At 40.2% G+C, this 13,941-nt stretch overlaps 1 protein-coding gene across 4 annotated transcripts in view; it reads right to left on the reverse strand.

Annotated features, from left to right (window-relative positions):
• The window catches only part of FBXL13 (F-box and leucine rich repeat protein 13), a 271,872-nt gene that overhangs the window by 54,599 nt on the left and 203,332 nt on the right, over positions 1 to 13,941 (reverse strand). For all 4 annotated transcript variants that reach the window (XM_003268180.2, XM_030826693.1, XM_003268179.3 and 1 more), the window contains 2 exons: positions 11,762 to 11,881; positions 10,898 to 11,024 (listed from right to left, as the gene is read on the reverse strand). In XM_003268180.2, the coding sequence (XP_003268228.1) occupies positions 10,898 to 11,024; positions 11,762 to 11,881 (247 nt within the window). The remainder of the gene's footprint in view (positions 1 to 10,897; positions 11,025 to 11,761; positions 11,882 to 13,941) is intronic.

Raw genomic sequence — 13,941 nt, forward strand, 5'->3', positions numbered from 1 at the left:
TCTCACACCAGTTAGAATGGCCATCATTAAAAAGTCAGGAAACAACAGGTGCTGGAGAGGATGTGGAGAAATAGGAACACTTTTACACCATTGGTGGGACTGTAAACTAGTTCAACCATTGTGGAAGTCAGTGTGGTGATTCCTCAGGGATCTAGAACTAGAAATACCATTTGACCCAGCCATCCCATTACTGGGTATATACCCAAAGGACTATAAATCATGCTGCTATAAAGACACATGCACACGTATGTTTATTGCAACACTATTCACAATAGCAAAGACTTGGAACCAACCCAAATGTCCAACAACGATAGACTGGATTAAGAAAATGTGGCACATATACACCATGGAATGCTATGCAGCCATAAAAAATGATGAGTTCATGTCCTTTGTAGGGACATGGATGAAACTGGAAATCATCATTCTCAGTAAACTATCGCAAGGACAAAAAACCAAACACCGCATGTTCTCACTCATAGGTGGGAATTAAACAGTGAGAACTCATGGACACAGGAAGGGGAACATCACACTCCGGGGACTGTTGTGGGGTGGGGGGAGGGGGGAGGGACAGCATTAGGAGATATACCTAATGCTAAATGACGAGTTAATGGGTGCAGCAAACCAACATGGCACATGGATACATATGTAACAAGCCTGCACATTGTGCACATGTACCCTAAAACCTAAAGTATAATAATAACAAAAAAAAAGAAAAATCAGCCAGTCGTGATGGTATGTGCCTATAGTCCCAGCTACTTGGGAGGCTGAGACAGGAGGATTGCTTGAGCCCAGAAGGTTGAGGCTGCAGTGAGCTATGATGATGCCACTGCACTCTGGACTAAGTGACACAAAAGACTGTATCCAAAAAAACCTAAACAAACAAAAAAAAAAAAGAAGAATTTACTAGGTGGACAAGTAGGGGAGAAGGTGTTTCAGACAGAGGGAATAACTTGTAGAGATGGAGAAACAAGAACACGGCATGTTTGAGGAGCTGTAGGAGAGTCAGTTCTGTGTCTCTGGAGCTGAGGATGAGAGGCAGGAGTCAGCTGGAAGTAGGGCTGTAGGGGTGGCGAAGGGCTGCCTCAGGAAGAGCTTGGTCCACCAGCCCATTGATACTGTAAGCAGTGTGGAGTCCCCAAGGAACTCTGAGCCAGGGAGTGACAGGTTCAGACATACACATATATATATATATACATATACATATATTTTTTTTTTTTTTGAGACAGAGTCTTGCTGTGTCACCCAGGCTGGAGTGCAGTGGCGCAATCTCGGCTCACTGGAAGCTCCGCCTCCCGGGTTCACACCATTCTCCTGCCTCAGCCTCCTGTAGCTGGGACTACAGGCGCCCACCACCATGCCTGGCTAAATTTTTTTGTATTTTTAGTAGAGATGGGGTTTCACTGTGTTAGCCAGGATGGTCTCGATCTCCTGATCTCGTGATCCACCCGCCTCAGCCTCCCAAAGTGCTGGGATTACAGGCGTGAGCCACCGTGCCTGGCCAGGTATTTTTTAAGTTTTGTTTTTTACTGACACAAAATAATTGTGCCCATTTATGGGATACAGTGCGATGTTTCAACACATGTAGACATTCATTGTGTAATGATCAAATCAGAGTAATTAGCGTATCTATCACCTCATTGATCATTTCTTTGTGGTGAGCACATTTAGAATCCTTTCTTCTAGCTACTTTGAAATATATAATAATACATTATTGTTAACTATAGTCACCCTACTGTGCAACAGAACACCAGAACTTATTCCTCCTATCTCATTGTAACTTTGTACCTATTGACCAACCTCTCCTCATCTCCCCTCACCACTCCCTCCCCAGCCTCTGGTAACCATTATTCTCCTCTCTACTTCTATGAGATCCCCTTTTTTTAGATTCCGCATATGAGTGAGATCATGAGATATTTGTCTTTCTGTGCTTGGATTATTTCACTTAACACAATGTCCTTTAGGTTCATCCACGTTGTCACAAATGAAAAGATTTCACTCTTTTTTGGGCTGAATAGTATTCTATTGTGCATATATATATATATATATATCACATTTTTAAATCCATTCATCCATTGATGGACACTTAGGTTGATTGTATATATTGGCTGCAGTGCACTTGGGAGTGCAGATATCTCTTTGATATACTGATTTCATTTCCTTTGTGGTTTTTTTTTGTTTTTTTGTTTTGTTTTGTTTTTAAGATAGTCTCACTCAGGATGGAGTGCAGTGGCACTATCTGGACTCATTGCAATCTCTGCCTCCTGGGTTCAGGCAGTTCTCATGCTTCAGCCTCCCAAGTAGCTGGGATCACAGGTGTGCACCACCATGTCCAGCTAATTTTTGTATTTTTAGTAGAGACGAGGTTTCGCCATGTTGGCCAGGCTGGTCTTGAACTCCTGATCCGCCTGCCTTGGCCTCCCAAAGTGCTGGGATTGCAGGCACGAGCCTCTGTGCCTGGCTTGATTTCATTTCCTTTGTATATATACCAAGTAGTGGGATTGCCAGAACATATGATAGTTCTATTATTAATTTTTTGAGGAACCTCGATAATGTTTTCCATAATGGCTGTACTAATTGTAATTTCCATCAAGAGTCTATAAGAGCTCCCCCTTCTGCACATCCTCGCCTGCATTTGTTACTTTTTGCTTTTTGATAATAGCCATTCTAACTGGCGTGAGGCAATAATAGCTCATTGCAGTTTTGATTTGTAGTTCCCTGGTGTTAATGATGTTGAGTATTTCTTCATGTACTTGTTGGCCGTATACATGTGTGTCTTCTTTTGAGAAATATCTATTCAAGTCTTTTGCCCATTGGATTATTTGTTTTTCTGCTATTGAGTTGTTTGAGTTCCTTGTATGCTCTGGATATGGAACCCTTGGTCAGGTAAGCATAGTTTGTAAATATTTTCTCCCATTCCATAGGTGGTCTCTTCACTCTGCTGTTTCCTTTGCTGTACAGAAGCTTTTTAGGTTGATGTAATACCATTTGTCTAATTTTTTTCTTTTGTTGCCTGTGTTTTCGATGTACCATCCAAAAAAGTCTTTGCCCAAACCAATGTCCTAAAGTGTTTCGTCTATTCTTTATTCAAATAGTTTCATATTTCTGGCTCTTACATTTAAGTCCTTAATCCATTTTGAGTTGATTTTTGTATATGGTGAGAGATAGGAATCTAGTTCCATTCTTCTGCATGTAGCTATCCAGGTTTCCAAGCACCGTTTATTAAAGAGAATGTTCTTTCCCCAATGTGTGTTCTTGGTGCCTTTTTCAAAAATCAGCTCGCTATGAATGTGTGGGCTTATTTCTGGTTTCTCTATTCTGTTCCACTGGTCTGTGTGTCTGTTTTTATAGACAGACTCAGATTTGCATGCTGGAAGCTAACACTGCAGCAAAGGTGAGTACGAGAAATAGTGCTTGAACTAAGTCAGGGGCAGTGGAGATGGAGAGGAGGCAGATGCACAGTTACAAGAGATGATTAGACTCTACCAATGACTATCAAAGTTCTCACATTGGCTTCTTTCTACTCTAGTATAGTATTTAGTAATAGATTTTTTGGCTAGAAATAGCTGAAACTAGATAGCCTTGTAACATACAATAAAAACTAACATGGAAATGGCATGCCAATATTCAATTAGAGTTCTTCTTTTTGCAATTCAATTTGAAAATAATCTGTATGCTATCAGTAATTTAAGACCCATTATTACTGTAATAATAGTAATAGGTAACACTTCTCTAGGGAACTATGCTGTAATGTGGCAGAGATAATATACAGCACATTAGGAACTAAACAACACTTATTTTTTAAAAATCTAGAGACATTAACATCACCATATGATTTATGTTTTCTTAAAGAAAGAGTGAATCCATAATACAAACCCATTGATATTGCCTTGAAATGATCTAGATTGAGAAGTGTGATTTTCTGATAATTATGGACAACATGACCAATATTTATAATAGAAAAAATAATGTGATAAATATAAAAATTGGCACTATTAACTTATGTCAAGATGCTTTTTTGTCATTATCATCAGTGATTACTTGCTCAGCATCTGCCCCTATCCAGGCACATGAAGAATGGAAGGAGTCGCAGACCCAGGCAGGAGGTGTAACATACAGAAAGGTCCTGAGGTAGGAAGGGATTTGGCTTGTTTGGAGAGCTAAATGAAAGCAGTGTGGCTGAGGGAAAGGAAATGAGCAGAGCAGGGGCATGAGGTGGTCCTGGAGTGGTAGACAAGGGTTTCCTTAACTAACAGTAACTGTTCTTTCAAATTTTGGTCATAGCTGGGTGTAGTGGCACTTGCCTATAGTCCCAGCTACTCAGGAGGCTGAAGCAGGAGTATTGCTTCAGCCCAGGAGGTCGAGGCTGCAGTAAGTTTTGATGGTGCCACTGCCTTCTAGCCTGGGGGACAGAGTGAGACCCTGTCTCTAAAAAAAATTTTCTTTCTTTTTCATCTTTCTGTGATTTAATTTCTCGGTTTTATTAGACACTGTTGTTATTCCCATTACACTCCACACTTGACTATATCACCTGGTTCTCTTACAATCTTACTCCTCCTCATGCCCCTACGCTCTCCTTGAGGATCTTGGCCACATTCACACCTCCATGAGAATGACTACCCCATCTGCAGGTCTGGTAATCATTTCTCTCCCAATCCTTTGGCCTGAATATCCCACAGATTCTAACTCAATCTGATAAAACTAAAATCATCTTTCTCTCAAAACCTGTTATTTCTCCTATATTACCTATCTTTTCAGAGGTGGGACCTCCATCCACCCAAAGCCAGATTTTAAAAATTTTTTTTTAATTTTTTTTTTTTAAGACAGGGTCTCACTTTGTCACCCAGGCTGGAGTGCAGTGGTACAATCTCGGGTCACAGCAGCCTTGACCTTCTGGGCTCAAGTGATCTTCCCACCTCAGCCCCCCAGGTAGCTGGGACTACAGGCGCATGCCACCATGCCTGGCTAATTTTTTTTTTTTTCTGTGTTTTTGTAGAGATGGGGTTGTGTCACGTTGGCCAAGCTGGTCTTGAACTCCTGAGCTCAAGTGATCTGCCCTCCTCAGCCTCCCAAAATGCTGGGATTACAGGCGTGAGCCACCACACCTGGCCAATTTTTAATTTTTTTATTCCAAAGCCAGAACTTTTAAGTCAATTCTTATCCTCCCATCCCTCCACCGAGGTCCTTATTTTCCACAATAATCAATCACCAAGTTCTTTCGGTTTTAGCTACTAAACATTCTTTAATATGTCCTTTCCATGCTTTTTCTATCCTCTGACCTAGTTCAAGAACTCCTCATCTCTTCCTTTAACTACTAAAATACCTATTTGCCTCCCTGCCCCCAGTCCTTCTCCTCTTCAGTCTGTCCCCCAGAGAACAACCCAAATAATCTACCTAAAATGGAAGGCTGACTATGACTATGACTCCCCTACACATCACCCATTGGTTCAAGTCCAATCTCCTTGACACAGCATGACATTCCCTCCATGATATTTCTTTTTTATGTAGTGTATTCTAGCAGGACTAAGCTACATCAAGTTCCTTGAACAAGGATACATTCACATGCTTCTGTGTTGGGCAGGCTGAATTAAGAGATCCTTTCCTCTCCTCACCTCTATCACTATGCCTGCCCCATCACATCTAAATTCCCCACACCCACCCTTCCAAACTGGGCTGCAGAAAATAGGTCTTACTCACATTTGTTAATCCTAGAGCCTAGCATTTTTTTCCTTCATTCGATGAGCAATTAATCTAGTGCCTACTACTTCCCAGGGTTCTGGGAAAACAAAGTTTCAGTCTTCGTGGATCTGATATTTTAGTGAGGGGACTCCAGGAGATTACCTACATAACAGGCGCTCGAGATCTTGTACTCATAATAAAAAATTCTGAAAATCAAGCAAATGAAAGAGTCTTCTTAAACCACTGTCTAAGCACACTGTCTGGGACACTGCTGTGACTCACTTTTCCTTTAAACAACAAATATGGCGGTGACTAAGGCAACTTAAGTAACAGACTGAACTGCTCTCACCATGGATCCTGTGGTCTTTAGTAAATGATAATCCAATTAACTAGCAGGAAATATTTTCCCACATACATGGAGATATAACCTCATATTCAAATAATCCTCTGGAGCAGGAAGGGAATGAATAATAGCCCATTTAAGTGAACATTTTGAAAAGCTGTAGGAGATTAAAGATTTCTAAAGATACCTTAAGATATTATCACATTAGTAAGCTATTTCTCCCACTTAGAAACCCTATCCTGTTTATATTAGAAGAGGCAAATTGACATATTTCCTCTTTCCCTAATATGTACTTGGTAGGTAACTTCCTAAACAACTTTTATTCATGGATGATACAATAAATGATTCACTATTTTCCACAAAAGGAATAACCGAGGAGAATAAGATTATTATAAGAAACATATAAATCTTGAAATAACTGTGTTCTCCTCTTCGCTTCCCCCATTTAAGTTAGCTCTCTCCAATAAACATCTTTCTGGATTTCTAAATATCTGGATTTTTGCCTTTGCTGATCAACTTCTTCATGAGTTTTCATGATTTTTCAGAACACAACGTCCCTTTAGCCTCTCCAACCCCAAAGAGCTCTTCTACTTTTGAGGTGTGAATTTCAATTAGTTTCCTGAGCAACATCTCTATAAAGCTGTCTTGCAAGTGAATCAAACTAAACATGTTCGTTTTCCCAACCTGCAGCAAACCTGCTCCCTGACTGTGTAAGGGACACAGCTCAGGAAGACACACCATCCTTTATGCAGATGCTCAAGCCAAAAATCTGGTGCCATCCTTGATTCGCTCCCTCTCTTCCTTATCCTCACATTCAGTTGAGCTCTATCTTGTTGTTTCTTCTTCCTCAGTGTCTCCCAACTGTGCTGACTCTGCTACATGCTTACTGCCCTCTCCCTAACACAGGCGTTCATAACTTTTCACCTGGATGACTACTTGATAATTGGTCACTATGCATCCATCTATGATTCCCATATCTGTCTAGCAGATAGAAGTGACCTTTTCAGAATATAAATCTGACCATGTTACTGTTCTAACTGACAATACTGAATGTCCTTCCACGGCCCAAAGAGCAGGATCAAATTCCTTAATGTGGCCTCTGGGCCTCAATGACCTGACCCCTGTCTACCTCTCAAACATCATCTTTCACCAGACTTCTCGCCAACAGGCCATATCCAAATGGGTGGGTTTCTTGATATCTCACGCTTTTAAACCTCTATGCCTTTGTGCAGGCTGCTTCTTTGGCTCACAGAACACCCCTTCTTCTCTGGGGAAAAGAATCTCTGAGCCAGGTTAGCTTTCCCCTCTGTTTTTCACACTCATCATACTTTGTAACCACTTGCCCTACTCCTGTCTTCCCACTAGAAGGTAAGTACTAGGAAGAGGAATCGTGTCTGTTTTGTTCATTCCAGTATTCTCAGCACTGACCACAATGTAGTCAGAGTAAATACTTGTTAACTAAATGAGTAGTGTGATTCTAACTGAAAATTCACCATTAAGAATTGAGAATGAACATAATTATTAGAAAACATGGGAAATTTTCTCCCAAATGGCACAACTGGTCACATTTGATCTTTGGTGGGTATCTGTAACATTGCAGAGTTTAAATCCTGAATGTTACGTCTGTAGTCAAATTTGCACTTACTCAGACCTATAATCAATCAGGTTGGTGTTTAGCTGCCCAAGTTGACATCCGGGCTGACTCATTTTAACTTGACTGTTTGAGGTTAGCTTCCTCAGCTGTTGTAGCACTGTAATTGTCAATCATTTGCCTTTTAGATCAGAGTTTAACTGACTTGGAGGAAGAAAACAACAGAAGACTTTTTTTTTTCAATCTTTTAGCAGAAAACAATTAGTATACTTCCCCATAGATATCCATTTACAGTTCTCTTAAATTACATATATGCTTCAGAAGAAAATAAAAACAGAGACTAGAACTCGAGGCTACACTCCTAAATTTTTTGTTTTTTGTTTTCTTGAGACAGAATCTTACTCTGTTGCCCAGGTTTCCTAGGCTGGAATGCAGTGGTACAATCACAGCTCACTGCAGCCTCAACCTTCTGGGCTCAAGCCATACTCCCACCTCTCAGCCTCCTGAGTAGCTGGGTCTATAGGTGCACATCACCGCACCCGCCTAATTTTTATATGTTTTGTAGAGATGGGGTTTCATCATGTTACCCAGGCTGGTCTCAAACTCTTGGGCTCAAGTGACCCACCTGCCTCAGTCTCCCAAAGTGCTGGGATTACAGGCATGAGCCATCGTGCCTGGCCTATATTCCTAAGTTTTTAACTTGTCCTCTGTAGATAAAATTTTAATATACAGTCTTTAAAAATAAAACCTGAGCTTTCCTCAAATGCTAAAAACTAAATAAAGCATTTTAACCTTTACTCCATTCAGTCAACAAATACTCCCCCAGGCACTTCAGCCTTGTGGTAAGTGCTATAGGGGAATTATATTCTGATGTGTTTTATAATGTGCTTTGATTCTCTACTTCTTGTCACTCTGTGACCCTTCAGACAACAGCTGGCGATTCTGCTCGTATGTGTCACGGAAAGGTTCTTACAAAAGAACACAGGATAAAAATCCTAGGCCTTTAAGCTTCAAAAGCCCAAGCCCTGAAAGACTTGGGGCATAACATTTTTCAAAACCATGTAATCGGTTGGAACATTTTTTCCACCCCCAGATTAGGAAAAGAATCTATGTCAAAAGGAAAGGAGCAAATATGAGAAGAGGGGAGAGAGGAGGTGGAGGGGAAGAAGATGAGAAGGGAGAGGAGGAAAGGAGAGGACCGGGGAAAAGAGGAAGGGGAGGGGAGAGCCAGAGGGAAGCAAATGTTGAGAAATTCATCACATGGGGGTCTGTTCTAGACCTTCTCACTCTCTATCCAGCTAGAGAGAAAGTTGGAACCCCCAGGTAGGCTTGGGGGCCTAAGTAGATGGGAACCCATTCCACCTTTCCCAGTAGGGTTGATAAAAGCAATAAGACAGTGTTCCTGTGCTCGTCATTGTATCAGTTAAGAGTCAATGGGAAAAGCAGAAACAACCCTGAGCATGCAAAACTGAGGAGATTTAATTTTAATGGGGGAGTGGCTATATAGGTGGTAGAGAAACTGAGAAGCCAAATGGGACAGTGACAAAATCTAGAACTTAGCAGCAGTAGGAAGCCACTACTGTCCCTATGCTGGAAGGACAATGGGAAGATATGATGTTATTGATGCCCAGAGGCCGAGGTCATTCAGGGAAGCTGGAACCACAGCAGGCCTGTGGTTCAGAGGGGAGTAGAACACTAAGGAAATGCAGCTGATGATGATGATGCAAAGAAAGGTAGAGGAAAACCCTGGAATGTCCCTTCTACTGGCCCTTTAATAACTCACAAATGTCTCACAAGCACCAACCCTAACATGGAATCTAGTTGACTTGTGTGAGTCACCCTGTAGCAGAGCAAGGGGAAGGTGATTCATGAGTTTGAGGACAAACACATTCATGATGTGGGAGCAAGAAAATGTCTCCAGCAGGTGTCTAGGACTGTGGACCTAAGACAGCCTCACAGGATCTCCATGACCCAGAAAGACCCAGAGGAGCCCAGAGCAAGGCAGACATGACAGGGAAGCCTGAAGACTTGAAGGGGCCTTGGAGTTGGAAATGGGAAGAGACATCAGGGATCCACCTGGACGGGAAACTAAACACCAAACGTGCCCTCGTACATCTCAGTGAATTCCAGCTTGGACAGAAGACAACATTGAGAAGACCAGACACTGACCCTGCCATAATGAGTTGACTCCATGGTACTGCTCCCTACCCACAATCTCATATCACTTGTGGATGATATGGAAGGGAAGAGGAGGTCATCTAGCAGAAAGGAAGCTGAATCCGAGTTCATTCATAGATAAAGAAAGGAAAGAACCTAGGCCAATGAACAGATCTAGTCCTTCATTTAAAAGACCCCACCGAATGTTGACGAAGGATAAACACATAACAGATGTCTGCAATGCAGTGAGAACTAGAGAGAAAAAGTTCATGTTAAAGGATGCACTGGGGCTGGAGATGCAAACAGAGAAATTCCATTGCTTGCCTGCAAGGTAGGGCTTCTCAGAGAAGGCCCTCATAGACAGTTGATATTTCAGGGATGAATAGGGATTTAGCAAGCAGTTGGAGGAGGGATCCTTACCTACCAATATCTTCCTATATCCCTCCTATATAGGAAGGATATAGGATATAAGATATTATCTTCCTATATCCCTCCAAATGCAGGATTTTCAAGAGAAGTCCATATATTCCTTATGTAACTATAGCCCATTTACTTCTTTCAGAAACATGGCAAATCTCTCAGGGTTATCCTCCTTTTGATTAGTAAATGGGGCAGTCCCAGAGGGATAAGATGGATGTGGCCTGAGTCTCAACCCTAATGAATACAATCAGCGGCTTGCAGGAAATGAATTCCATATCCTTTTGTAGATTTGTTGAGGCCATTTCTAGAGTTTAGTCTTGAACTAAAGACTTAGATCTCAAGGCATTCAGGTAGTCTCATTAAATGTGCAATCCGTAAGAAAAATATAGTTAAGCCATCTAACATATATTATCTCCACATTGGCCAAACTTCTATAATGAAACAAATCTCAAATTATCATGACATACTCTTATCTGTCATGACTTTCTTCAAAATACCGTATTTTGCTATTTTTTTAAACAGAGAAACATGACTGTTGATTCACAAAGAAACTTTTCTATCACCCTTCTAGAAACAATATCCCTAACTTAACTTTTATAATAGAACAAGAAATAAAACATATCATTGTTCTCTCCATTATTTACAAAATAGCAAATAATTGTATTATAGAAAACAATAAAAGTCATTGTACTGTTTTGAATTTTTTTTACCTCATTAGAGATGTCTGTTCCAGAGAGATCTATTGATACCAAGGAAAAGATGTTTACAATATATCCAATTCCTTGGGCAGTCAAATGTTCACAATTTCGTAAACTCAAGTAGTTTAAATTAGGGCAGCTAAAAGAAAGCAGCATGAATTAATTTTAGCTGTCAATCATATTGTCAGTAAGCAATTTCTTCATATAAAAATTATCTTGGGAAAACAAATGGTATTGAAGCAAAGATTTTCCTTTACTCAACATAAAAGTAAGACTAAAAGTAGAAAGTAATTTGACATTACAAAGTTGCATGAAAGGGCAGTAGATTATTATATGACTTTCTTTCTGTAATTTAGTTTCATATTGCAATTTCTAACAAGGAAAAAATATGTCACATATCAAAAACTATCATGTAAGTACCATAGTGAATGACCACTAAAAGTGCAAGTTAAGAACCCTACTTATCCCTTACAAGTTTGCTACAGGAATTGTACAAGACCTCTGACAAGAGGGGAGTCAAGAATAAACTAACCAGCCAGAACACCCCTTGGGAAATGCTGGAGTAAAGATAATCTCCTTGAAAAGGGAGATTAGAGAAAATCTCCTTGAAAAAGGAAGCCACCCATATCTAGATAGTCATCATTTCAGGAACGACTCCCTCTCAGATGTAATTTAAATATAATAATATAATTTAAAAATTGGTCCAATCTATGACTTCAATGTCTTTCACAGGGTTTCACTGAACATTTAACCAGCTTCTGGGCATCTCTGATGTTCCCCCAAATGTCATGAAATCTTTGCTTTTAGGTGTCTCATGTCTCCTATTATCAAATATACAATACTAATAATATGATGTAAAAGACTGTTTTATCATACCGCTCAGATAGTTTCATAACAGAGGCATCACTTAGCTGCACACAGTTGCTTAAATTTAGCTCTCTTATCCTTATGCTTGCAGGACCATCAAGAAATTGCTTTAGTCCCATATCACCAATTCTGTAGGAAAGAGTGAGAAAAACTTTACATGTGATTCTATATATAAACATACAGAATAGTATTAAATAGCTACCATGCCCAATATATTTCTAAAATAGCAAGGTAATATCTATATACTGGTATTTTGTCAATATTTTAAAACCAAATTTGATTATATAGATTTTAATGTAATAAAATGTATAAATGAGAGGAATGGGAGAAGTATTAATTAAAATTTTATTTCTGTTCCTTTGTTCATAATTTTTAATAAGACAGATGGCCCTCAAGGTCTTTTTCTCTTGGGTTAAAAAGTGATCAAGTTAAGTAGTCCCTGATACCATTTCCTGCAAAAGAAAAAGATCAAAACTTAGGAGAGTGAGAACCAAGACTAACAGTCAAACTACTGCCATGATTTTGGAGGAATTTTCACTAAATACAAGGTCAATTTGCTGGATAGGAAACCCAGCATGAGCCCTTTGGCTTCTTTCCTTCTGAATCAGAGAAAACCTGATGCTGGAAGAAGACCTTGACCTCAGCCTTCCCAAACTATCCTAATCAGAAACTTCTTCTGTGTGTCAGTGCCATACCCCTACCATGTTGATCTTGCTTTATAAATGGCTGGATGTCTGTTTGGCCCATCAGTTCCCTGTCTTCCATTGGGATCTTCATTTCTAATTCCATTTGAGAACCACTAGAACCTTCTAAGAAGCATTTCAGCAAATAAAGCATGACAGGAGTTTCCACCAATGCAATCCTAAGAGTCAGTTTCACAACAGCTCTACAGGTGGGTGTACAGATGGGAAGAACATTGGGAGCAAAACATGCTGATTGCTGACATCCGTTACACCCTCCGTTTGTTCAGATTTGCAAAGAACTGAGCAGTTAAGGCAAAAGATATCCTGTTTCAGCTGAATGAGCCGTAGTAGGTGGATGCGATGCCTGCTGTGCCCATCAACCTTCCACCTATAAGAGGGGGAGTGTGCCAGCACCTAGGAAAGCAGTTAAGGGTGTGTGTGTGTGTGTGTGTGTGCGTGCGTGTGTGTGTAGAAATTCATATTATAGTCAAGAAAGGATTAAAAGTCAATGGAAAAGATTATTGAGGTAATGATCCAAATTAATTGGTTAATGCAGTTAGGGCCAAACCTGGATATCAAAAGTATCCATGCTGTTTTGTTGTTTTTTTTTTTAATACACAAGCTGGGGTTTCATCCCTAAAGATTCAGACTCAATAGCTCTGAAGTGGGGCTTGGGCATCTGTAGTTTTTTTTGTATGTTTGTTTGTTTGTTTTTGAGACCAAGTCTTGCTCTGTCGCCCAGGCCGGAGTGCAGTGGCACGATCTCAGCTCACTACAAGCTCTGCCTCTTGGGTTCACACCATTCTCCTGCCTCAGCCTTCCAAGTAGCTAGGACTACAGGCAACTGCCACCATGCCTGGCTAATTTTGTGTATTTTTAGTAGAGACGGGGTTTCACCATGTTAGCCAGGATAGTCTCGATCTCTTGACCTCGTGATCTGCCCACCTGGGCCTCCCAAAGTGCTGGGATTACAGGCGTGAGCCACCCACGCCTGACGGGCATCTATAGTTTTATTCAGCTCCTCAGGTGATTCTGACACCTTAGGATTTTTACTTTTAAATTCTTTTAAATATGTATTTTTAATTTATCTTTTTGTTGCTGATTCCCATTGCTTTGTAGTGAGAGAATACCATTTGTTGATAAAAATAGTTTGGAAGTTGCTGGAACTTGCTTTTAAATTTTGTCCATGGATGATTTTTTAAAGGATTGATGTGTGTTTGAGAAAAACATATATCCTTTAACTATCCAACTTACTATTTTAGGTTTAACTCTTATATATACATTTTAAAATCCTAAAACTCTGATACTAAGCTTTATCTTTTTACCCTATATGTTATACTTTTTCATCCTCCCTCTGTTGTCATTTCTTCAGAATGATCTTCCAGCTCTATACTTCTCTCCTCTGTGAGTTCTAACCTGCTGATCAGCATTCCATTGTTTATTTCAATAACCACATTACATCATTTGTTTCTAAAAGTTAGGTTTTTTTCCCAGATAAATCTAATT

The sequence above is a fragment of the Nomascus leucogenys genome, chromosome 13 (genome assembly GCF_006542625.1).
Source record: "Nomascus leucogenys isolate Asia chromosome 13, Asia_NLE_v1, whole genome shotgun sequence".
Classification (NCBI taxonomy): domain Eukaryota; kingdom Metazoa; phylum Chordata; class Mammalia; order Primates; family Hylobatidae; genus Nomascus; species Nomascus leucogenys.